The sequence below is a fragment of the Salvelinus namaycush genome, chromosome 23 (assembly GCF_016432855.1).
Source record: "Salvelinus namaycush isolate Seneca chromosome 23, SaNama_1.0, whole genome shotgun sequence".
Classification (NCBI taxonomy): domain Eukaryota; kingdom Metazoa; phylum Chordata; class Actinopteri; order Salmoniformes; family Salmonidae; genus Salvelinus; species Salvelinus namaycush.
The window spans coordinates 5,932,239-5,955,666 of record NC_052329.1 but is presented as its reverse complement, the minus strand read 5'-3'; the positions used below and the strand labels follow the sequence as shown (position 1 = coordinate 5,955,666).

General features: G+C 42.4%; 1 protein-coding gene across 1 annotated transcript in view; it reads left to right on the top strand.

Annotated features, from left to right (window-relative positions):
* LOC120018938 (cell adhesion molecule 2-like) overlaps positions 1-23,428 on the top strand; it is a 149,138-nt gene that overhangs the window by 106,641 nt on the left and 19,069 nt on the right. The window contains exon 8 of the mRNA XM_038962150.1: positions 6,856-7,034. Coding sequence (XP_038818078.1) covers positions 6,856-7,034 — 179 coding nt within the window. The remainder of the gene's footprint in view (positions 1-6,855; positions 7,035-23,428) is intronic.

Below are 23,428 nucleotides of genomic sequence, written 5' to 3'. Positions count from 1 at the left end.
ACACACACACACACACACACACACACACACACACACACACACACACACACACGTGCACACACACACACACACACACATACACACACACACGTGCACCTTGCAGGCAGCATGATTCATAATGTTTCTCAAACACAGTGACATTTCTAAAACTGTACACTTGAATGTATGAATTATATTTCTTGTTCCTATTTTTCACGAAAATATATATATTTTTTAATTGTGTCTGTGAGGTCACAGAGATTTTCCCAAAATGGAACCCTATTCTCTATATTGTGCACTACTTTTGATCAGAGAGTCCTGGTCAAAAGTAGTGCACTAGGGAATAGGGTGTCATTTGCAACGCTTTCTCTGTGACAGAAATCATTGCAGCCCAATAGAAGGAAGAGACCTTTAGCTTCATACAGAAATAATGAGTTGGACTCACAGAAGATTGGGAGGAAATATTTTTTTTACAGCTGCAGTAGACAGAGGAGTACAAATTGGTCATTACACTGACGTTCCCAAGTATTATTGTTAGTATTTGAATATAAAGTTGAAATAAATTAATCAAAAATGTATATTAATATCGTTTGAAATATATATTTTGTCAGACCAAAGTATCAGCTATCACATCAGTTAAATAAAAAATGAAAAAAATACAAATGTGAAGTAACAACCTAATTATTATTATTTTTTAATCATAAAATGCAACTTACTGAATTTAAGTCAAGTCAGTCAGACACCATAAAAGGCATTTCATTTTTACATTTATTGTCCAACAAGTGTTTAAAAGGGATCGGCGTCCCGTCAACGGGACAGTTGTAAATCACGCAGCGCCTTTTGTCAACATCGCAGATTTTAGAGAAACAACAAATGTCGGTGCATATAAGTGTCTTATATCGGATGAAAGATTAAATTCTTGTTAATATAACTGCACTGTCCAATTTACAGTAGCTATTATTGCAAAAAAATGCCATGCTATTGTTTGAGGAGAGCTCCTAACAGCAAAACACTTTTTTCACAGCGATAGGTTTGATAAATTCACCTCTGAAGGTGAAATGTGTACTTAAATTCTGAAATCTTGCTCTGATTTATCATCCAAAGGGTCCCAGAGATAACATGAAGTGTTGTTTTGTTAGATAAAATCCTATTTCATATCCTAAAAAGGTCCATATAACATGCACGATCGATTTTGTATTTCCACTCGTTCAATTTGCAAAGGAAAGTATCTGTGAAAATCTAACCCTAAACGCTGTTTCAACCAATCAAATCACGTTCGTATGTTTTCCTCAGAGATCCTAGAATGTAACAGGACTTCACTATATCATTAGGGGTGTAGTATATCCTATAGGACACCATATTTGGTCAGAGAACGACTCCTTCATGGCATGCCGATGACGCGGGCGGTCATCACTTGAACAACTGTATCTTTGTCAAATAAGCACCAATCGGGGTCAAACAAAGCTAGCTAGATAGCCAATGAGCTGGGCTTTACGGGAGTATCCGGAAACCATGTATCTGTCGTAAAATGTAGCTACTAACCTTGTACGACAGCGTGCCTTTTCATTTTGGCCAACAATTATAAGGATATTCACAGTTATGAAGTTATGGAAACTGGTTGTTTTGCAAATGTTGAACTTATAGTATGGCTACTAATACGGTAAAAGTCTTGTTGTTCACTCATACTTCAAGTTATCCATCTGAAACTTTGCACATACACTTCTGCCATCTTGTGGACACTATCGGAATTACAACCAGAGTGATGGCTAAAACTGGGACCTTTCTCTTGCAAATCAAAGATGGTGGTAGAAAAAAAAATGTTGTTTTTTTCTTTGTATTTTCTTCTACCAGATCTATTGTTTTATATTCTCCTACATTCAATTCACATTTCCACAAACTTCAAAGTGTTTCCTTTCAGATGGTACCAAGAAAATGCATATCCTTGCTTCAGGGCCTGAGCTACAGGCAGTTAGATTTGGGTATGTCATTTAGGCAACAAAAAAAAAAAAAAAAAGGGGGCTATCTAACATTAGATTATTCAACTACAGTATGTAATACAAATCTCCACATTTATTTTTGTTTAGGTTTATAGTGCTGTATAATGCCGCATGGTTAATTTTCATTAAATGTATTTTGGCATGTTCTTTTAGATTCAGAACATAAAACAACATTTATAAAGCAAACTTTCTCCCTTACGTCTAGCACAGCAAATACTCCAATAGTTTAACGGTCCAGTGCAGTCAAAATCAAATAAGAATAAGAAAGAGAGTTCGAAACCTCTCTGCCAATAACAGCTCGTTTTCAGTTTCCCCATCCCCACTCAGACCACTCCCAGACAGTCCAACAAAATTATTCCTTGATAAATTGCTCTTTACTAAGATGATATTTTTGTTTATTTTGACCATTATAATTGAAAACAATCACAGTAAGGTACTTAATTGTTACTCGGAAATGATTTGATATTGATATTTAAAAAAATGGCTGCATTGGAACTTTAAAGGGATACTTTGGGATTTGGGCAATTTCTCCAGAGTCAGATGAACTCATGGATACCATTTTTATGTCTCTGTGTCTAGTATGAAGGAAGTTAGAGGGAATTTTGCGAGCCAATGCTAACTAGTGTTAGCGCAATGACTGGAAGTCTATGGGTCTCTGCGCTAATGCTAGTTAGCAATTGCGCTAGTGCCAGTTAGCAACTTCTTACAAACTGGACATAGAGATATAAAAATACTATCCACAAGTTCATCTAATTCTGGGGAAGTAGATAAAGCCTCTAAAAATCAAAGTTCAGTACAAACATTTGTAAAATATGGAAAATTATTAATTTGAAAATCCCCAATAAAAACATTACCATTCCATAAGATCTTTCAGGACTCTGACGGAGTTGACCGTAGACAAAAATTTGACAGAGTTGATGTCTTACGGAGTTAACATTAAAAAAATCTTAATTTTAAGTGGTAAACACAGTAGTACATTTATTTTTCCTCAGTTGCTTTATAACTCTAAAACGTAATTCAAATAAACATATTTTAACCAATATTTATATCCTGTATTATTCTATCAGGCAGGTGGAGTTGACAGTTTATGGTTTATGGTGATTTCAATATTGTTTATATAAATCTATCAAAAGTGGAGAACTTTACAGACCATGAGCGGTATTGTTGCACAAATGTAATGAGGACATGAATAAGCATTCCTTATGGTGTAGCTGACTCCTGATTAATTCAGGATTTTAAGACATCTGACAGAGTTGACCAAATCACCGGACACATTTTTTAGGAATCACAGTTTTGAGATACATTTTATTTTAAAGGAACAGAGGGCTATTGCAAGAAACTACATAAGATCCCTTTTCAGTGAATATTAATTATTGCCTGTTTTTATAAATTTAGAGTTTGACATTTGAATTCTTTCCTCAGGACAATTGCATTTCCGGGCATAGAGCCAACATGAAAATAAATAATATAGAAAATATTTCGAAAATTCCAAAAACAAATCTTTCCCTTCATCCTGAATAAAAACCCTTGTACATGTACTGGCACGGGTTTTTCCAAGATGGAGTAAAGACAGTGAGAACAGGGTAAATGTCAGTCATAGTAAAGACCGTGAGAACAGGGTAAATGTCTGTCATAGTAAAGACAGTGAGAACAGGTTAAATGTCAGTCATAGTAAAGACAGTGAGAACAGGGTAAATGTCAGTCATAGTAAAGACCGTGAGAACAGGGTAAATGTCAGTCATAGTAAAGACAGTGAGAACAGGTTAAATGTCAGTCATAGTAAAGACAGTGAGAACAGGGTTAATGTCAGTCATAGTAAAGACAGTGAGAACAGGGTAAATGTCAGTCATAGTAAAGACATTGAGAACAGGGTAAATGTCAGTCATTTATTAAAGACAGTGAGAGCAGGGTAAATGTCAGTCATAGTAAAGACAGTGAGAGCAGGGAAAATGTCAGTCATAGTAAAGACATTGAGAACAGGGTAAATGTCAGTCATTTAGTAAAGACAGTGAGAACAGGGTAAATGTCAGTCATTTAGTAAAGACAGTGAGAGCAGGGTAAATGTCAGTCATAGTAAAGACAGTGAGAACAGGTTAAATGTCAGTCATAGTAAAGACAGTGAGAACAGGGTAAATGTCAGTCATAGTAAAGACAGTGAGAGCAGGGTAAATGTCAGTCATAGTAAAGACAGTGGGAACAGGTTAAATGTCAGTCATAGTAAAGACAGTGAGAACAGGGTAAATGTCAGTCATAGTAAAGACAGTGAGAACAGGGTAAATGTCAGTCATTTAGTAAAGACAGTGAGAACAGGGTAAATGTCAGTCATAGTAAAGACAGTGAGAGCAGGGTAAATGTCAGTCATAGTAAAGACAGTGAGAACAGGGTAAATGTCAGTCATAGTAAAGACAGTGAGAACAGGGTAAATGTCAGTCATAGTAAAGACAGTGAGAACAGGGTAAATGTCAGTCATTTAGTAAAGACAGTGAGAACAGGGTAAATGCCAGTCATAGTAAAGACAGTGAGAACAGGGTAAATGTCAGTCATAGTAAAGACAGTGAGAGCAGGGTAAATGTCAGTCATAGTAAAGACAGTGAGAACAGGGTAAATGTCAGTCATTTAGTAAGACAGTGAGAGCAGGGTAAATGTCAGTCATAGTAAAGACAGTGAGAACAGGGTAAATGTCAGTCATAGTAAAGACAGTGAGAACAGGGTAAATGTCAGTCATTTAGTAAAGACAGTGAGAACAGGGTAAATGTCAGTCATTTAGTAAAGACAGTGAGAACATGGTAAATGTCAGTCATAGTACAGACAGTGAGAACAGGGTAAATGTCAGTCATAGTAAAGACAGTGAGAACAGGGTAAATGTCAGTCATAGTAAAGACAGTGAGAACAGGGTAAATGTCAGTCATAGTAAAGACAGTGAGAACAGGGTAAATGTCAGTCATAGTAAAGACAGTGAGAGCAGGGTAAATGTCAGTCATAGTAAAGACAGTGAGAACAGGGTAAATGTCAGTCATAGTAAAGACAGTGAGAACAGGGTAAATGTCAGTCATAGTAAAGACAGTGAGAACAGGGTAAATGTCAGTCATAGTAAAGACAGTGAGAACAGGGTAAATGTCAGTCATAGTAAAGACAATGAGAACAGGGTAAATGTCAGTCATAGTAAAGACAGTGAGAACAGGGTAAATGTCAGTCATAGTAAAGACAGTGAGAACAGGGTAAATGTCAGTCATAGTAAAGCCAGTGAGAACAGGGTAAATGTCAGTCATAGTAAAGACAGTGAGAACAGGGTAAATGTCAGTCATAGTAAAGACAGTGAGAACAGGGTAAATGTCAGTCATAGTAAAGACAGTGAGAACAGGGTAAATGTCAGTCATAGTAAAGACAGTGAGAGCAGGGTAAATGTCAGTCATAGTAAAGACAGTGAGAACAGGGTAAATGTCAGTCATAGTAAAGCCAGTGAGAACAGGGTAAATGTCAGTCATTTAGAATGTCAAGCTCTCGGTCCCAGCAGACTTTCATCAGAGCATACCCTTACAACACCTGTCCTTATACACCTGTCCTTACAACACCTGTCCTTATTAAAACACCTATCCTTATTAAAACACCTGTCCTTATTAAAACACCTATCCTTATTAAAACACGTATCCTTATTAAAACACCTGTCCTTATTAAAACACCTGTCCTTATTAAAATTCCTGTCCTTATTAAAACACCTGTCCCTATTAAAACACCTGTCCTTATTAAATCACCTATCCTTATTAAAACACCTGTCCTTATTAAAACACCTGTCCTTATTAAAACACGTATCCTTATTAAAACACCTGTCCTTATTAAAACACCTGGCCTTATTAAAACTCCTGTCCTTATTAAAACAGCTGTCCCTATTAAAACACCTGTCCCTATTAAAACACCTGTCCTTATTAAATCACCTATCCTTATTAAAACACCTGTCCTTATTAAAACACCTGTCCTTATTAAATCACCTATCCTTATTAAAACACATTTAATTATTAAAACACCTATCCTTATTAAAACACCTGCCCTTATTAAAACTCCTGTCCTTATTAAAATACCTGTCCTTATTAAAACACCTGTCCCTGTCAGTTTGATGGCGTAGCCCTGGGGCTGTATGTATTAAGAAGCGTCTCAGATCACAATGAATAAGATGACATGGACGGGGGGGGGGGGGGACCTGATCCTAGATCAGCACTCCCTCTCTGAGACACTAGGTCCACTAACGCCCAAGAGGACATTTTGGTTTTTGGCCCTAGAACTACACAGCTGATTCAAATAATAACTCATCAGCAAGCTTTGATTATTTCAATCAGCTGTGTAGTGCTGGTGTCTGTTGTGGTGTCTGTTGTGGTGTCTGATATGGTGTCTGTTGTGGTGTCTGTTGTGGTGTCTGTTGTGGTGTCTGCTGTGGTGTATGTTGTGATGTCTGTTGTGGTGCCTGCTGTGGTGTCTGTTGTACTGTCTGCTGTGGTGTCTGTTGTACTGTCTGTTGTACTGTCTGCTGTGGTGTCTGTTGTGGTGTCTGCTATGGTGTCTGCTGTGGTGTCTGTTGTGGTGTCTGTTGGTGGTGTCTGCTGTGGTGTATGGTGTGGTGTCTGATGTGGTGTCTGCTGTGGTGTCTGCTGTGGTGTCTGATGTGCTGTCTGCTGTGGTGTCTGCTGTGGTGTCTGCTGTGGTGTCTGTTGGTGGTGTCTGTTGTGGTGTCTGCTGTGGTGTCTGTTGTGATGTCTGTTGGTGGTGTCTGCTGTGGTGTATGTTGTGGTGTCTGCTGTGGTGTCTGCTGTGGTGTCTGCTGTGGTGTCTGTTGCGATGTCTGTTGTGGTGTCTGTTGTGATGTCTTGTGTTGTGTTTTCTCCACCAGACCAGAGCCAGTGTTGTGGTCTAAAGATGGAGGGGAGCTGCCTGATGTAGAGAGGATGATCGTAGAGGGCAGGGAACTCACCATCACCGCCCTCAACAAGACAGACAACGGCACGTATCGCTGTGAGGCCAGTAACTACCTGGGGACCAGTGGAGCTGAATATGTGCTGTTCGTATACGGTGAGTGTCTTACATATACATATCTGTTTATTTATTTTTTTGCTATTGTGGACGCAGAACTTTTGGCCAGCAATATTGGACATGGTCAAAAGTAGTGCACTATATAGGAAATAGGGTGCGATTTGGGATTCATGCCAGTCTGCACATACTGTATATGGCTTAGTGTACCTGGAGCCTGGAGGGAATATAACACATTATTAATGTGTCCTCTCCTTTCTTCTCCTCTTCTCTCCTCTCCTACTCTCCTCTCCTCATCTCCTGCTCTCCTCTCTTACTCCTCTCCTCTCCTCCTCTCCTCACCTCTCCTCTACTCTCCTCCTCTCCTCTTCTCCTCCTCCTCTCCTCTCCTCTCCTTTCTTCTCCTCTTCTCTCCTCTCCTACTCTCCTCTCCTCCTGTTCTCTCCTACTCTCCTCTCCTCCTGTTCTCTCCTACTCTCCTCTCCTCCTCTCCTGCTCTCCTTCTCTCCTCTCTTACTCCTCTCCTCCTCTCCTCTTCTCCTCCTCTCCTTTCTTCACCTCTCCTCTACTCTCCTCCTCTCCTCTTCTCCTCCTCCTCTCCTCTCCTCTCCTCTTCTCTTCTCCTCCTCCTCTCCTCTCCTCTCCTCCTCTCCTCTACTCTCCTCCCCTCTTCTCCTCCTCCTCTCCTCTACATTCTCCTCCTCTCCTTTCCATTCTCCTCCTCTTCTCCTACTCTCCTCTCCTAATCTCCTCTCCCCCTCTCCATTCTCCCCTCCTACTCCTACTCCTCTCCTCTCCTCTCCTCTTCTTCTCTCCTTTCCTCTCCTCCTCTCCTACTCAACTATCCTCTCCTCCTATCCACATCTCCTCCTCTCCTCTTCTCCTCCTCCTCTCCTCCTCCTCTCCTCTTCTCCTCCTCCTCTCCTTTCCATTCTCCTCCTCTTCTCCTGCTCTCCGCTCCTAATCTCCTCTCCTCCTCTCCTCCTCTCCATTCTCCTCCTCTCCTACTCTCTTCTCCTCTTCTCTCCTCCTCCTCCTCTCCTCCTCCTATCCTCTCCTACTCCTCTCCTCTTCTTCTCTCATCTCCTCCTCCTCCTCTCCTACTCCTACTCCTCTCCTCTTCTTCTCTCCTTTCCTCTCCTACTCAACCATCCTCTCCTCCTATCCACCTCTCCTCTCCTCTCATCTCCTCCCCTCCACACCGCAACTGAGGCTGCTAACATTTGTCAAAAGCTGTTGAAACTAAAATAGAATAAAAAGGCGAAGTCAGAATATTAGAAACAGACGTTGAGGATTTATGCGTTGTTGCCACAAACAATCCCACATGAGAGTACGTTCTTTTCCGGGAGAAAGAATTTATCCTGGCTCTGAGGAGATATACTTTATTCAAACTAGTAGGGTATAGATCTGTGGATACAGTTGAAGTCGGAAGTTTACACACACCTTAGCCAAATACATTTAATCACAGTTTTTCACAATTCCTGACATTTAATCCTAGTAAAATTTCCCTGTTTTAGGTCAGTTAGGATCACCACTTTATTTTAAGAATGTGAAATGTCAGAATAGTAGTAGAGAGAATGATTTATTTCAGCTTCTATTTCTTTCATCACATTCCCAGTGGGTCAGAAGTTTACATACACTCAATTAGTATTTGTTAGCAATTCCTTTAAATTGTTTAACTTGGGTCAAGCGTTTCAGGTAGCCTTCCACAAGCTTCTCACAATAAGTTGGGTGAATTTTGGCCCATTCTTCCTGACAGAGCTGGTGTAACTGAGTCAGGTTTGTAGGCCTCCTTGCTCGCACTCGCTTTTTCAGTTCTGCCCACAAATGTTCTATAGGATGAGGTCAGGGCTTTGTGATGGCTACTCCAATACCTTGACTTTGTTGTCCTTAAGCCATTTTGCCACAACTTTGGAAGTATGCTTGGGGTAATTGTCCATTTGGAAGACCCATTTGCGACCAAGCTTTAACTTACTGACTGATGTCTTGACATGTTGCTTCAATATATCCACATCATATTCCTACCTCATGATGCAATTTATTTTGTGAAGTGCACCAGTCCCTCCTGCAGCAAAGCACCCCCACAACATGATGCTGCCACCCCCGTGCTTCACGGTTGGAATGGTGTTCTTCGGCTTGCAAGCCTCCCCCTTTTTCCTCCAAACATAACGATGGTCATTATGGCCAAACAGTTCCATTTTTGTTTCATCAGACCAGAGGACATTTCTCCAAAAAGTACAATCTTTGTCCCCATGTGCAGTTGCAAACCGTAGTCTGGCTATTTTTTTGCGGTTTTGGAGCAGTGGCTTCTTCCTTGCTGAGCGGCCTTTCAGGTTATGTCGATATAGGATTCGTTTTACTGTGGAAATAGATAATTTTGTACCTGTTTCCTCCAGCATCTTCACAAGTACCTTTGCTGTTGTTCTGGGTTTGATTTGCACTTTTCGCACCAAAGTACCTTCATCTCTAGGAGACAGAACGCGTCTCCTTCCTGAGCGGTATGACGGCTGCGTGGTCCCATGGTGTTTATACTTGCATACTATTGTTTGTACAGATGAACGTGATACCTTCAGGCATTTGGAAATTGCTCCCAAGGATGAACCATACCATTGGAGGTCTACAATAATTTCTCTGAGGTCTTGGCTAATTTCTTTAGATTTTCCCATGATGTCAAGCAAAGAGGCACTGAGTTTGAAGGTAGGCCTTGAAATACATCCTCAGATACACCTCCAATTGACTCAAATTATATCAATTAGCCTATCAGAAGCTTCTAAAGCCATGACATCATTTTCAGGAATTTTCCAAGCTGTTTAAAGGCACAGTCAACTTAGTATATGTAAACTTCTGACCCACTGGAATTGTAATACAGTGAATTATAAGTGAAATAATCTGTCTGTAAACAATTGTTGGAAAAATTACTTGTGTCATGCACAAAGTAGATGTCCTACCCGACTTGCCAAAACTGTAATTTGTTAACAAGAAATGTGTGTAGTGGTTGAAAAACGAGTTTTAATGACTCCAACCTAAATGTATGTAAACTTCCTACTTCAACTGTAGATGGACACTAGCCTCTGTTAGACTTTATTCACACTAGTAGGGTATAGCTCTGTGGATAGATGGACACTAGCCTCAGACTTTATTCACACTAGTAGGGTATAGCTCTGTGGATAGATGGACACTAGCCTCAGACTTTATTCACACTAGTAGGGTATAGCTCTGTGGATAGATGGACACTAGCCTCAGACTTTATTCACACTAGTAGGGTGTAGCTCTGTGGATAGATGGACACTAGCCTCAGACTTTATTCACACTAGTAGGGTGTAGCTCTGTGGATAGATGGACACTAGCCTCAGACTTTATTCACACTAGTAGGGTATAGCTCTGTGGATAGATGGACACTAGCCTCAGACTTTATTCACACTAGTAGGGTATAGCTCTGTGGATAGATGGACACTAGCCTCAGACTTTATTCACACTAGTAGGGTGTAGCTCTGTGGATAGATGGACACTAGCCTCAGACTTTATTCACACTAGTAGGGTGTAGCTCTGTGGACAGATGGACACTAGCCTCAGACTTTATTCACACTAGTAGGGTGTAGCTCTGTGGATAGATGGACACTAGCCTCAGACTTTATTCACACTAGTAGGGTATAGCTCTGTGGATAGATGGACACTAGCCTCAGACTTTATTCACACTAGTAGGGTGTAGCTCTGTGGATAGATGGACACTAGCCTCAGACTTTATTCACACTAGTAGGGTGTAGCTCTGTGGATAGATGGACACTAGCCTCAGACTTTATTCACACTAGTAGGGTGTAGCTCTGTGGATAGATGGACACTAGCCTCAGACTTTATTCACACTAGTAGGGTGTAGCTCTGTGGATAGATGGACACTAGCCTCAGACTTTATTCACACTAGTAGGGTATAGCTCTGTGGATAGATGGACACTAGCCTCAGACTTTATTCACACTAGTAGGGTGTAGCTCTGTGGATAGATGGACACTAGCCTCAGACTTTATTCACACTAGTAGGGTGTAGCTCTGTGGATAGATGGACACTAGCCTCAGACTTTATTCACACTAGTAGGGTATAGCTCTGTGGATAGATGGACACTAGCCTCAGACTTTATTCACACTAGTAGGGTGTAGCTCTGTGGATAGATGGACACTAGCCTCAGACTTTATTCACACTAGTAGGGTGTAGCTCTGTGGATAGATGGACACTAGCCTCAGACTTTATTCACACTAGTAGGGTGTAGCTCTGTGGATAGATGGACACTAGCCTCAGACTTTATTCACACTAGTAGGGTGTAGCTCTGTGGATAGATAGACACTAGCCTCAGACTTTATTCACACTAGTAGGGTATAGCTCTGTGGATAGATGGACACTAGCCTCAGACTTTATTCACACTAGTAGGGTGTAGCTCTGTGGATAGATGGACACTAGCCTCAGCCTTTATTCACACTAGTAGGGTATAGCTCTGTGGATAGATGGACACTAGCCTCAGACTTTATTCACACTAGTAGGGTATAGCTCTGTGGATAGATGGACACTAGCCTCAGACTTTATTCACACTAGTAGGGTGTAGCTCTGTGGATAGATGGACACTAGCCTCAGACTTTATTCACACTAGTAGGGTGTAGCTCTGTGGATAGATGGACACTAGCCTCAGACATTATTCACACTAGTAGGGTATAGCTCTGTGGATAGATGGACACTAGCCTCAGACTTTATTCACACTAGTAGGGTATAGCTCTGTGGATAGATGGACACTAGCCTCAGACTTTATTCACACTAGTAGGGTGTAGCTCTGTGGATAGATGGACACTAGCCTCAGACTTTATTCACACTAGTAGGGTGTAGCTCTGTGGATAGATAGACACTAGCCTCAGACTTTATTCACACTAGTAGGGTATAGCTCTGTGGATAGATGGACACTAGCCTCAGACTTTATTCACACTAGTAGGGTATAGCTCTGTGGATAGATGGACACTAGCCTCAGACTTTATTCACACTAGTAGGGTGTAGCTCTGTGGATAGATGGACACTAGCCTCAGACTTTATTCACACTAGTAGGGTGTAGCTCTGTGGATAGATGGACACTAGCCTCAGCCTTTATTCACACTAGTAGGGTATAGCTCTGTGGATAGATGGACACTAGCCTCTGTCCACTAAGATTTCACAGTTCAGAGGAGGGAAAGGATGACATATTATTCTGTTGGTCTGTTGGTCTGTAAGTCGGGTGTCTGTTGTCGGGCGTCTCTTGTCTGTAAGTATGTGAGGCTGGTGTCTGTACGTCTGTTGTCTGTTGTCTGTTGTCTGTAAGTCTGTTGTCTGTAAGTCTGTTGTCTGTAAGTCTGATGTATGTTGTCTGTAAGTCTGTATGGTGTCTATAAGTCTGTTGTCTGTACGTATGTTGTCTGTACGTATATTGTCTGTAAGTCTGTTGTCTGTAAGTCTGTTGTCTGTTGTCTGTATGTCGGTTGTCTGTTGTCTGTAAGTCGGTTGTCTGTTGTCCGTAAGTCGGTTGTCTGTTGTCCGTAAGTCGGTTGTCTGTTGTCTGTAAGTCGGTTGTCTGTTGTCTGTAAGTCGGTTGTCTGGTGTGTGTGAGTCTGGTGTCTGGTGTGTGTGAGTCTGGTGTCTGCTGTCCATAAGTCGGTTGTCTGGTGTCTGTTGTCTGTAAGTCGGCTGTCGGTTGTCTGGTGTGTGTAAGTCTGGTGTCTGTAAGTCTGTTGTATATTGAATGTAAGTCTGTTGTCTGTTTTCTGTAGTCTGTAAGTCTGAGGTCGGTTGTCTATTGTCTGTTGTCTGTAAGTATGGTGTCTGTAAGTCTGGTGTCTGGTGTCTGTTGTTTGAAAGTATGTTGTCTGTAAGTCTGTTGTCTGTAAGTCTGTTGTCTGTAAGTCTGTTGTCTGTAAGTCTGTTGTCTGTAAGTCTGGTATCTGTTGTCTGTAAGTCTGTTGTCTGTTGTCTGTAAGTCTGGTATCTGTTGTCTGTAAGTCTGTTGTCTGTTTTCTGTAAGTCTGGTATCTGTTGTCTGTAAGTCTGGTATCTGTTGTCTGTAAGTCTGTTGTCTGTTTTCTGTAAGTCTGTTGTCTGTTGTCTGTAAGTCTGTTGTCTGTAAGTCTGTTGTCTGTTTTCTGTAAGTCTGGTATCTGTTGTCTGTAAGTCTGTTGTCTGTAAGTCTGTTGTCTGTTGTCTGTAAGTCTGGTATCTGTTGTCTGTAAGTCTGGTATCTGTTGTCTGTAAGTCTGTTGTCTGTTTTCTGTAAGTCTGTAAGTCTGCTGTCTGTTGTTTGAAAGTCTGTTGTCTGTAAGTATGCTGTCTGTAAGTCTGTTGTCTGTTGTTTGTTGTCTGTAAGTCTGTAAGTCTGTAAGTCTGTTGTCTCTAAGTCTGTTGTCCGTAAGCTGGTTGTCTGTTGTCTGTAAGTCGGTTGTATGTTGCCTGTTGTCTGTAAGTCTGTGCGTCTGTTGTCTGTGCGTCTGTTGTCTGTAAGTCCGGTGTCTGTTGCCTGTACGTCTATAAGTGTGTTGTCTGTGGTCTGTTGTCTGTAAGTCTGTAAGTCTGTAAGTCTGCTGTCTGTTGTCTGTTGTTTGAAAGTCTGTTGTCTGTAAGTCTGTAAGTCTGTTGTCTGTAAGTCTGTAAGTCTGTAAGTCTGTAAGTCTGCTGTCTGTTGTCTGTTGTTTGAAAGTCTGTTGTCTGTAAGTCTGTAAGTCTGCTGTCTGTTGTTTGAAAGTATGTTCTCTGTAAGTCTGTTGTCTGTAAGTCTGCTGTCTGTAGGTCTGCTGTTTGTAGGTCCGGTGTCTGTAAGTCTGTTGTCTGTAGGTCTGCGGTCTGTAGGTCCGGTGTCTGTTGTCTGTAAGTATGTTGTCTGTAAGTCTGTTGTCTGTAGGTCCGGTGTCTGTAAGTCTGTTGTCTGTATGTCTGTCGTCTGTAAGTCTGTTGTCTGTTTGTCTGTTGTCTGTAAGTCTGTTGTCTGTAAGTATGTTGTCTGTAAGTCTGTTGTCTGTAAGTCTGTTGTCTGTAAGTCTGCTGTCTGTAGGTCCGGTGTCTGTAAGTCTGGTGTCTGTAAGTCTGTTGTCTGTTGTCTGCTGTCTGTAAGTCTGTCGTCTGTAAGTCTGTTGTCTGTAAGTCTGTAAGTCTCTATTCATCTGGAGAGCTGGCGGGGAGATGAGTTGAGTTCTGCCAAACTGGGGTTAGTGCTTTGTATCGGACTGTCACATCTGAAACAGATTGGACCACAGTGTCATCATTTCATCAAGAGTAGAAAATACAATTGTCTTGGATTGTTCTGGGAATGTGGTGTGGTGTGCGGGTCGTTGTGGATAATCACCACAGGATTGAAATAAGCTTCAGCGAAGCCCTGAAGCTTAAAGAATCTGTAAACCCACGTATGGTACTCTTAGCTAGATTATGTGGTGAATTGTAAATGATTCTCCATAGAGATATTCTCAGATCTGCCATTAAACCGGTTGATGTCACCACTGTTAGGGGTTGTGTACCAAATGGCACTCTATTCCATTTATAGTGCACTACCTTTAGTAGTAGTAATACAAAAGTAGTGCCCTATATAAGGAATAGGGTGCCATTTGGGACGCATATATTCTGTCTGAGGGATGATGTCATGTCAGGAGACAGCAGAGCAGGTGAAAGAGGCATGAGAAGGTGTCTCATTACCAGCAGCAGTTATAATTCTACCTCTGGAATAAGTCTGGCTGCTAGACAAGAGTGATAGATAATGATACGGCTCTACTTCTGGAATAGGTCTGGCTGTTAGACAAGAGTGATAGATATTGATACGGCTCTACTTCTGGAATAAGTCTGGCTGCTAGACAAGAGTGATAGATATTGATACGGCTCTACTTCTGGAATAGGTCTGGCTGCTAGACAAGAGTGATAGATATTGATACGGCTCTACTTCTGGAATAGGTCTGGCTGCTAGACAAGAGAGACAGATATTGATACGGCTCTACTTCTGGAATAGGTCTGGCTGCTAGACAAGAGAGACGGATATTGATACGGCTCTACTTCTGGAATAGGTCTGGCTGCTAGACAAGAGAGATAGATATTGATACGTCTCTACTTCTGGAATAGGTCTGGCTGCTAGACAAGAGAGACAGATATTGATACGTCTCTTCATGTCGTCTGAGTAGATGAAGCTAATTTGCTAATGAGGAGCTAATGAGGAGCTGAGGAGCAATCAACGTCTTCCTGAAGACACACAGACACAATGTATCACATTTATCACCATCCTGAAGTCACACAGACACAATGTATCACATTTATCACCATCCTGAAGACACACAGACACAATGTATCACATTTATCACCATCCTGAAGTCACACAGATACAATGTATCACATGTATCACCATCCTGAAGACACACAGACACAATGTATCACATTTATCACCATCCTGAAGACACACAGACACAATGTATCACATTTATCAACATCCTGAAGACACACAGACACAATGTATCACATTTATCACCATCCTGAAGTCACACAGACACAATGTATCACATTTATCAACATCCTGAAGTCACACAGACACAATGTATCACATTTATCAACATCCTGAAGACACACAGACACAATGTATCACATTTATCACCATCCTGAAGTCACACAGACACAATGTATCACATTTATCACCATCCTGAAGTCACACAGACACAATGTATCACATTTATCACCATCTTGAAGTCACACAGACACAATGTATCACATTTATCACCATCCTGAAGTCACACAGACACAATGTATCACATTTATCACCATCCTGAAGTCACACAGACACAATGTATCACATTTATCACCATCCTGAAGTCACACAGACACAATGTATCACATTTATCACCATCCTGAAGTCACACAGACACAATGTATCACATTTATCACCATCTTGAAGTCACACAGACACAATGTATCACATTTATCACCATCCTGAAGTCACACAGACACAATGTATCACATTTATCACCATCCTGAAGTCACACAGACACAATGTATCACATTTATCACCATCCTGAAGTCACACAGACACAATGTATCACATTTATCACCATCCTGAAGACACACAGACACAATGTATCACATTTATCACCATCCTGAAGTCACACAGACACAATGTATCACATTTATCACCATCCTGAAGACACACAGACACAATGTATCACATTTATCACCATCCTGAAGACACACAGACACAATGTATCACATTTATCACCATCCTGAAGTCACACAGACACAATGTATCACATTTATCACCATCCTGAAGTCACACAGACACAATGTATCACATGTATCACCATCCTGAAGTCACACAGACACAATGTATCACATTTATCACCATCTTGAAGTCACACAGACACAATGTATCACATTTATCACCATCCTGAAGACACACAGACACAATGTATCACATTTATCACCATCCTGAAGTCACACAGACACAATGTATCACATTTATCACCATCCTGAAGTCACACAGACACAATGTATCACATTTATCACCATACTCCACTTCTATTCCGATATATGAGATGAATCCTGCATGGAGAAATTAAATCTGCAGGCTTGAGAATAGAGCCGCCGTCGACATGATAAGGCCTGCGTTTGGCACAGTGAGAAGATGAGAGAGAGAGAGAGAGAGAGAGAGAGAGAGAGAGAGAGAGAGAGAGAGAGAGAGAGAGAGAGAGAGAGAGAGAGAGAGAGAGAGAGAGAGAGAGAGAGAGAGAGAGAGAGAGAGAGAGAGAGAGAGAGAGAGGGAGGGAGGGAGGGAGGGAGGGAGGGAGGGAGGGAGAGAGAGAGAGAGAGAGAGAGAGAGAGAGAGAGAGAGAGAGAGAGAGAGAGAGAGAGAGAGAGAGAGAGAGAGAGAGAGAGAGAGAGAGAGAGAGAGAGAGAGAGAGAGAGAGAGAGAGAGAGAGAGAGAGAGAGAGAGAGAGAGAGAGAGAAAAGAAAGAAAGAGAGAGAGAGAGAGAAAAGAAAGAAAGAAAGAAAGAAGAGAGAAAAGAGAGAGAGAGTTGCGTCCCAAAAGGTACCATGTTTCTTATAGTGCACCATAGGGCTCTTATCAACAGTAGTGCACTATATAGGGGCTAGGGTGCCATGTGGGATGTACGCACGGTGAAAAGAGGATAGATGGAGGTAGAGGAGTGAATGTGAGCCCTGTCCTCTCCTTGTTCCCTCTCTCATCAGCGCCAACATGAGATCCTTGTATTAATGTGAACATCTGCCTGGCACAGTCATCAGTATCATCTCTCGCCTATTGTACATTACACCTCACACACATCTCGACACACACACACCTCGACACACACACACACACCTCGAGTCACATAGTGTGTTCTCACCCGCGACAGGTGTGAGGTTTGATCAGACACTTGTTGTTACACGTACCTGTGCTCCTTTGTCCCACACACACACACACACACACACTCTCACACACACACACACACACACACTCTCACACACACACTCTCACACACTTCTAACACAGCTAGCGTCAAGCTTCAAGGTTTTTGTTATCAGCTGGGGATAACACCTGTTTCCTATAGAATAGACTGACAGGTACTCATCAGCTGGGGATAATACCTGTTTCCTATAGAATAGATTGACAGGTACTCATCACCTGGGGATAACACCTGTTTCCTATAGAATAGACTGACAGGTACTCATCAGCTGGGGATAATACCTGGTTCCTATAGAATAGACTGACAGGTACTCATCAGCTGGGGATAACACCTGGTTCCTATAGAATAGACTGAGAGGTATTCATCAGTTATGTGATAACACCTGTTTCCTATAGAATAGACTGACAGGTATTCATCAGCTGGGGATAACACCTGTTTCCTATAGAATAGACTGAGAGGTATTCATCAGTTAAGTGATAACACCTGTTTCCTATAGAATAGACTGACAGGTACTCATCAGCTGGGGATAACACCTGTTTCCTATAGAATAGACTGACAGGTACTCATCAGCTGGGGATAACACCTGACTGACAGTTCTACCACTGACAGTTCTACCACTGACAGTTCTACCTGAAACCCAAAAGGGTTCTACCTGGAACCAAAAAGGGTTCTACTTGGAACCAAAAAGGGTTCTCCTATGGGGACAGCCGAAGAACCCTTTTGGAACCCTTTTTTCTAAGAGTGTAGGTCAACTCACCCTACCTCACATAATGTAGTAGCTAAATGCTTGGTTTACTAAGAAGCATTCTATCATACATTATTATTGATCATTTTTGTGTCTATTTTCAAGCCATTTATCATCTTTAGTATACTGTGATTTCATTCATTGTTTCATTTCATTGTGCTTAGTAAGACCTATTTCTGCTATGTTCACATCCTTTATCATGTCCTTAGTTCCACTTGCTTTTGTTCAACATTGTTTGTGTTTCATTCACCAGACTCCCACCACCAATAGGTACAGATCTAGGATCAGCTTCCCAAGTACTAACCTTAATCTTAACCATAACCACGCCCATTATCCACCACCACCATCAAAACCCCCACCACCATCACCACCACCACTTCCACCACCACCACAAGCTGGAGGTTTGTGAGACACAGAGGTTTAGGAAAGCTGGAGGTTTATGAGCCACAGAGGTTGAGGACAGCTTGAGGTTTGTGAGCCACAGAGGTTGAGGACAGCTGGAGGTTTATGAGCCACAGAGGTTAAGGACACCTGGAAGTTTATGAGCCATAGAGGTTGAGGAGAGCTGGAAGTTTGTGTGAGCCACAGAGGTTGAGGACAGCTGGAGGTTTGCGAGTCACAGAGGATGATGACAGCTGGTGGTTTGTGAGCCACATTGGTTGAGGAAATCTGGAGATGTGTGAGCCACAAAGGTTGAGGACAGCTGAAGATTGCTGAGCCACAGATTTTGAGGAATGCTGGAGATTTGTGAGCCACAGACGTTGAGGACAGCTGGAGTTTTATGAGCCACCGAGGTTGAGGAGAGCTCTAGGTTTGTGAGCCACAGAGATTGAGAAAATCTGGAGATTTTTGAGCCACAAAGGTTGAGGACAGCTGGAGGTTGGTAAGACACAGAGGTTAGGAGAGCTGGAGATTTCTGAGCCACAGAGTTGGATGTCAGCTGGAAGTTTTTTAGCAACATAGGTTGAGGAGAGCTGGAGGTTTGTGAGCCACAGAGGTTAAGGAAAGCTAGAGGTTTGTTAGACACAGAGGTTGAGGAAAGCTGGAGGTTTGCGAGCCACAGTTGTCGAGCACAGATGGAGGTTGGTGAACCACAGAGGTTGAGGACAGCTGGAGATTTTTGAGCCACAGAGGTTGAGGACAGCTGGTGGTTTATGAGCCACAGAGGTTGAGGACAGCTTGAGGTTTGTGAGCCACAGAAGTTGAGGAAAAGTGGAGCTTTGTGAGCCACAGAGGTTGATGACAGCTGGAGGTTTGCGAGCCACAGAAGTTGAGGAAAAGTGGAGCTTTGTGAGCCACAGAGGTTGAGGACGGCTTGAGGTTTGTGAGCCACAGAGGTTGAGGACAGCTGGAGGTTTATGAGCCACAGAGGTTGAGGACAGCTGGTCTATGAGCTGCAGAGAATGAGGAAAGATGGAGGTTTGTGAATCACAGAGCTTGAGGAGAGCTGGAGTTTTGTGAGCCACAGAGGTTAAGGACAGCTTGAGATTGGTGAGACACAGAGGTTAAGGAGAGCTGGAGATTTGTGAGCCACAGAGTTTGAGGACAGCTGGAGGCTTGCGAGCCATAGAGGATGATGACAGCTGGAGTTTGTGAGCCACATTGGTTGAGGAAATCTGGAGATGTGTGAGCCACATTGGTTGAGGAAATCTGGAGATGTGTGAGCCACATTGGTTGAGGATAGGTTGAGGTTTGTGAGCCACAGAGGTTGAGGAAAGCTGGAGGTTTTTGAGCCACAGAGGTTGAGGAGAGCTGGTCTATGAGCTACAGAGCTTGAGGACAGTTGAAGATTGGTGAGCCAAAGAATTTGAGGAAAGTTGGAGGTTTGTGAGACACGGAGGTTGAGGAAAGATGCTCAGATTTGTAATATATTTATATCTCGCTCTGCTTTTTCAGAATCAGCACGTGTTCCATTGGTTCACTCCAGACCCTGTTGTCAATGGAGCCAGGAGAGCAATTTTCTGTGAAGAAAGAGACAGTACTTCTGTCCCAATTGGCACCCTATTCCTTCTTTGGTGCACTACTTTTGACCCGGGACCATAGGGCCTTAGTCAAATGTAGTGCACTATATAGGGAATAGGGTTGCATTTGGGACACAGTCAGTGAATGGATTTTCTCTTCACTCGCCTGGTAAACCAGTAAAACCCATAAATCCAAAGCCTTTTTCAAACACATATTTCTGTCAGACCTTCCCACAACAACTTGACAGGACTTTCTACAGAGAAAACTGTGGAATGCAAAATATGCTATGCAATATTTCCGCAAACCCCCGTTCTTATTTAAGACCTCATTATGTCTGCAATTATTTTGTGTGCGTGTGTGTGCGCGTGTGTGCGTGTGTGTGTGCGTGTGCGTTTGTGCATGTGTGTGTGTGTGCGTGTGTGCATGTGCGTGTGTGTGTCCATGCACAAATGAGGGCCACATGCAACATAATCCCTCAAAGATGGATCAAACGCTTTTAGAAAAGCTGGCCTCCCTTCACCGTGTTCTGCTGTTTAGAAAGTAGAGCGTTGGAGAACCTGGCCTCCCTTCACCGTGTTCTGCTGTTTAGAAAGTAGAGCGTTGGAGAACCTGGCCTCCCTTCACCGTGTTCTGCTGTTTAGAAAGTAGAGCGTTGGAGAACCTGGCCTCCCTTCACCGTGTTCTGCTGTTTAGAAAGTAGAGCGTTAGAGAAGCTGGCCTCCCTTCACCGTGTTCTGCTGTTTAGAAAGTAGAGCGTTAGAGAAGCTGGCCTCCCTTCACCGTGTTCTGCTGTTTAGAAAGTAGAGCGTTAGAGAAGCTGGCCTCCCTTCACCGTGTTCTGCTGTTTAGAAAGTAGAGCGTTAGAGAAGCTGGCCTCCCTTCACCGTGTTCTACTGTTTAGAAAGTAGAGCGTTGGAGAAGCTGGCCTCCCTTCACCGTGTTCTGCTGTTTAGAAAGTAGAGCGTTAGAGAAGCTGGCCTCCCTTCACCGTGTTCTGCTGTTTAGAAAGTAGAGCGTTGGAGAAGCTGGCCTCCCTTCACCGTGTTCTGCTGTTTAGAAAGTAGAGCGTTAGAGAAGCTGGCCTCCCTTCACCGTGTTCTGCTGTTTAGAAAGTAGAGCGTTGGAGAAGCTGGCCTCCCTTCACCGTGTTCTGCTGTTTAGAAAGTAGAGCGTTAGAAAAGCTGGCCTCCCTTCACCGTGTTCTGCTGTTTAGAAAGTAGAGCGTTAGAGAAGCTGGCCTCCCTTCACCGTGTTCTGCTGTTTAGAAAGTAGAGCGTTAGAAAAGCTGGCCTCCCTTCACCGTGTTCTGCTGTTTAGAAAGTAGAGCGTTAGAGAACCTGGCCTCCCTTCACCGTGTTCTGCTGTTTAGAAAGTAGAGCGTTAGAGAACCTGGCCTCCCTTCACCATGTTCTGCTGTTTAGAAAGTAGAGCGTTAGAGAACCTGGCCTCCCTTCACCGTGTTCTGCTGTTTAGAAAGTAGAGCGTTAGAGAACCTGGCCTCCCTTCACCGTGTTCTGCTGTTTAGAAAGTAGAGCGTTAGAGAAGCTGGCCTCCCTTCACTGTGTTCTGCTGTTTAGAAAGTAGAGCGTTAGAGAAGCAAGCCTCCCTTCACTGTGTTCTGCTGCTTGGAAAGGGTTTATGCATTCAGAATCCCATAGTTGGATTCACAATACAACAGAAGCTGTATTTGAATACATGTTGATTATGTTTTTCCACTAGGTCTTCCTGTGGAAACAGGAAGGAGAGTTGACCTAATGAGACATAGTTGTCATGCTGTAGGACCAAAGGCCGTATATATCAATTGTCTCAGTGTAGAAATGCTGATTTAGGATCTGTTTTTCCTTTAAGGTCACAATTATTTATTTATTTTAGATGTAACCTTTATTTCACTAGGGAAGTCAGTTAAGAACAAATTCGTATTTACAATGATGGCCTACCCCCAGCCAAACCCGGACGACGTTGGGCATATTGTACGCTGGCCTAAGGGACTCCCAATCACGGCCGGATGTGATGCAGCCTGGATTCGAACCAGGGACTGTAGTGACACTTCTTGCACTCAGATGCAGTGCCTTAGACTGCTGCACCACTCGCCACAATAACATGACATGGACGGGGGGGAGCTGATCCACGATCAGCACTCCTACGCTTGAAACGTTGTGCCCCAGGACTCAACCTTTAGAGCCAGAAAGCATGGCTGTACTCTAGCTTTATACAGCTGGTTTGCATTCATATCCATCGTGGTGAGTGTGAAAAATAAGACTATTGCTTTCTGATAACTTCTTATGGATCAAATCCCGTTAACGGGATCGATTTGACAACATTCGGTGAAATGGCAGAGCACCAAATTCAAAAATGTATTAAATATATTTTACGTTCATACATCTAGCCACAGTGTCAGATTTCAAAAAGGCTTTACGGCGAAAGCAAACCATGCGATAATCTGAGGACAGCGCCCAGCATACATGAAAATCAGATTTCAACCCGCCAGGCGCGACACAAAAGTCAGAAATAACGATTTAATTCATGCCTTACCTTTGAAGAAATTCTTCTGTTGGCACTCCAATATGTCCCATAAACATCACGAATGGCCCTTTTGTTCGATTAATTCCGTCATTATATCTCCAAAATGTCTATTTATTTGGCGCGTTTGATAAAAAAAAAACACTGGTTCCAACTCGCGCAACATGACTACAAAATATCTTAAATTACCTGTAATCTTGATCCAAATATTTCAAACAACTTTCCTAATACAACTTTAGGTATTTTTTAACGTAAATAATTGATACAATTTGAGACAGGATAAACTGTGTTCAATACCGGAGGAAAACAATGAAAGCGCGTTCCAGGTCGTGCGCATCAAAACATTTGAGAGCCCTAGGGTGGACCCTCGTTCTGGACAGCCGTACTTCTTCATTTCTCTAAAGAAAAATATCAACCAATTTCTAAAGACTGTTGACATCAAGTGGAAGCTATTGGAACTGCAAGCTTATTTCTAATAAAACGGGCTTTCCATAGAAAACCAATGGAAAACAGATTGACCTAAAAAAAAAAAGTCCCTGGATGGATTGTTCTCGGGGTTTCGCCTGCCAAATCAGTTCTGTTAAACTCACAGACATTATTCAAACAATTCTAGAAACTTTAGAGTGTTTTCTATCCAAATCTATCAATTATATGCATATCCTAGCTTCTGGGCCTGAGTAGCAGGCAGTTTACTTTGGAAACACTTTTCATCCGGACCTGAAAATAGCGCCCCCCCAAGCCTAGAGAAGATAAAGATAAAATACAATAAAGAACCAAGAGTTACAGGATT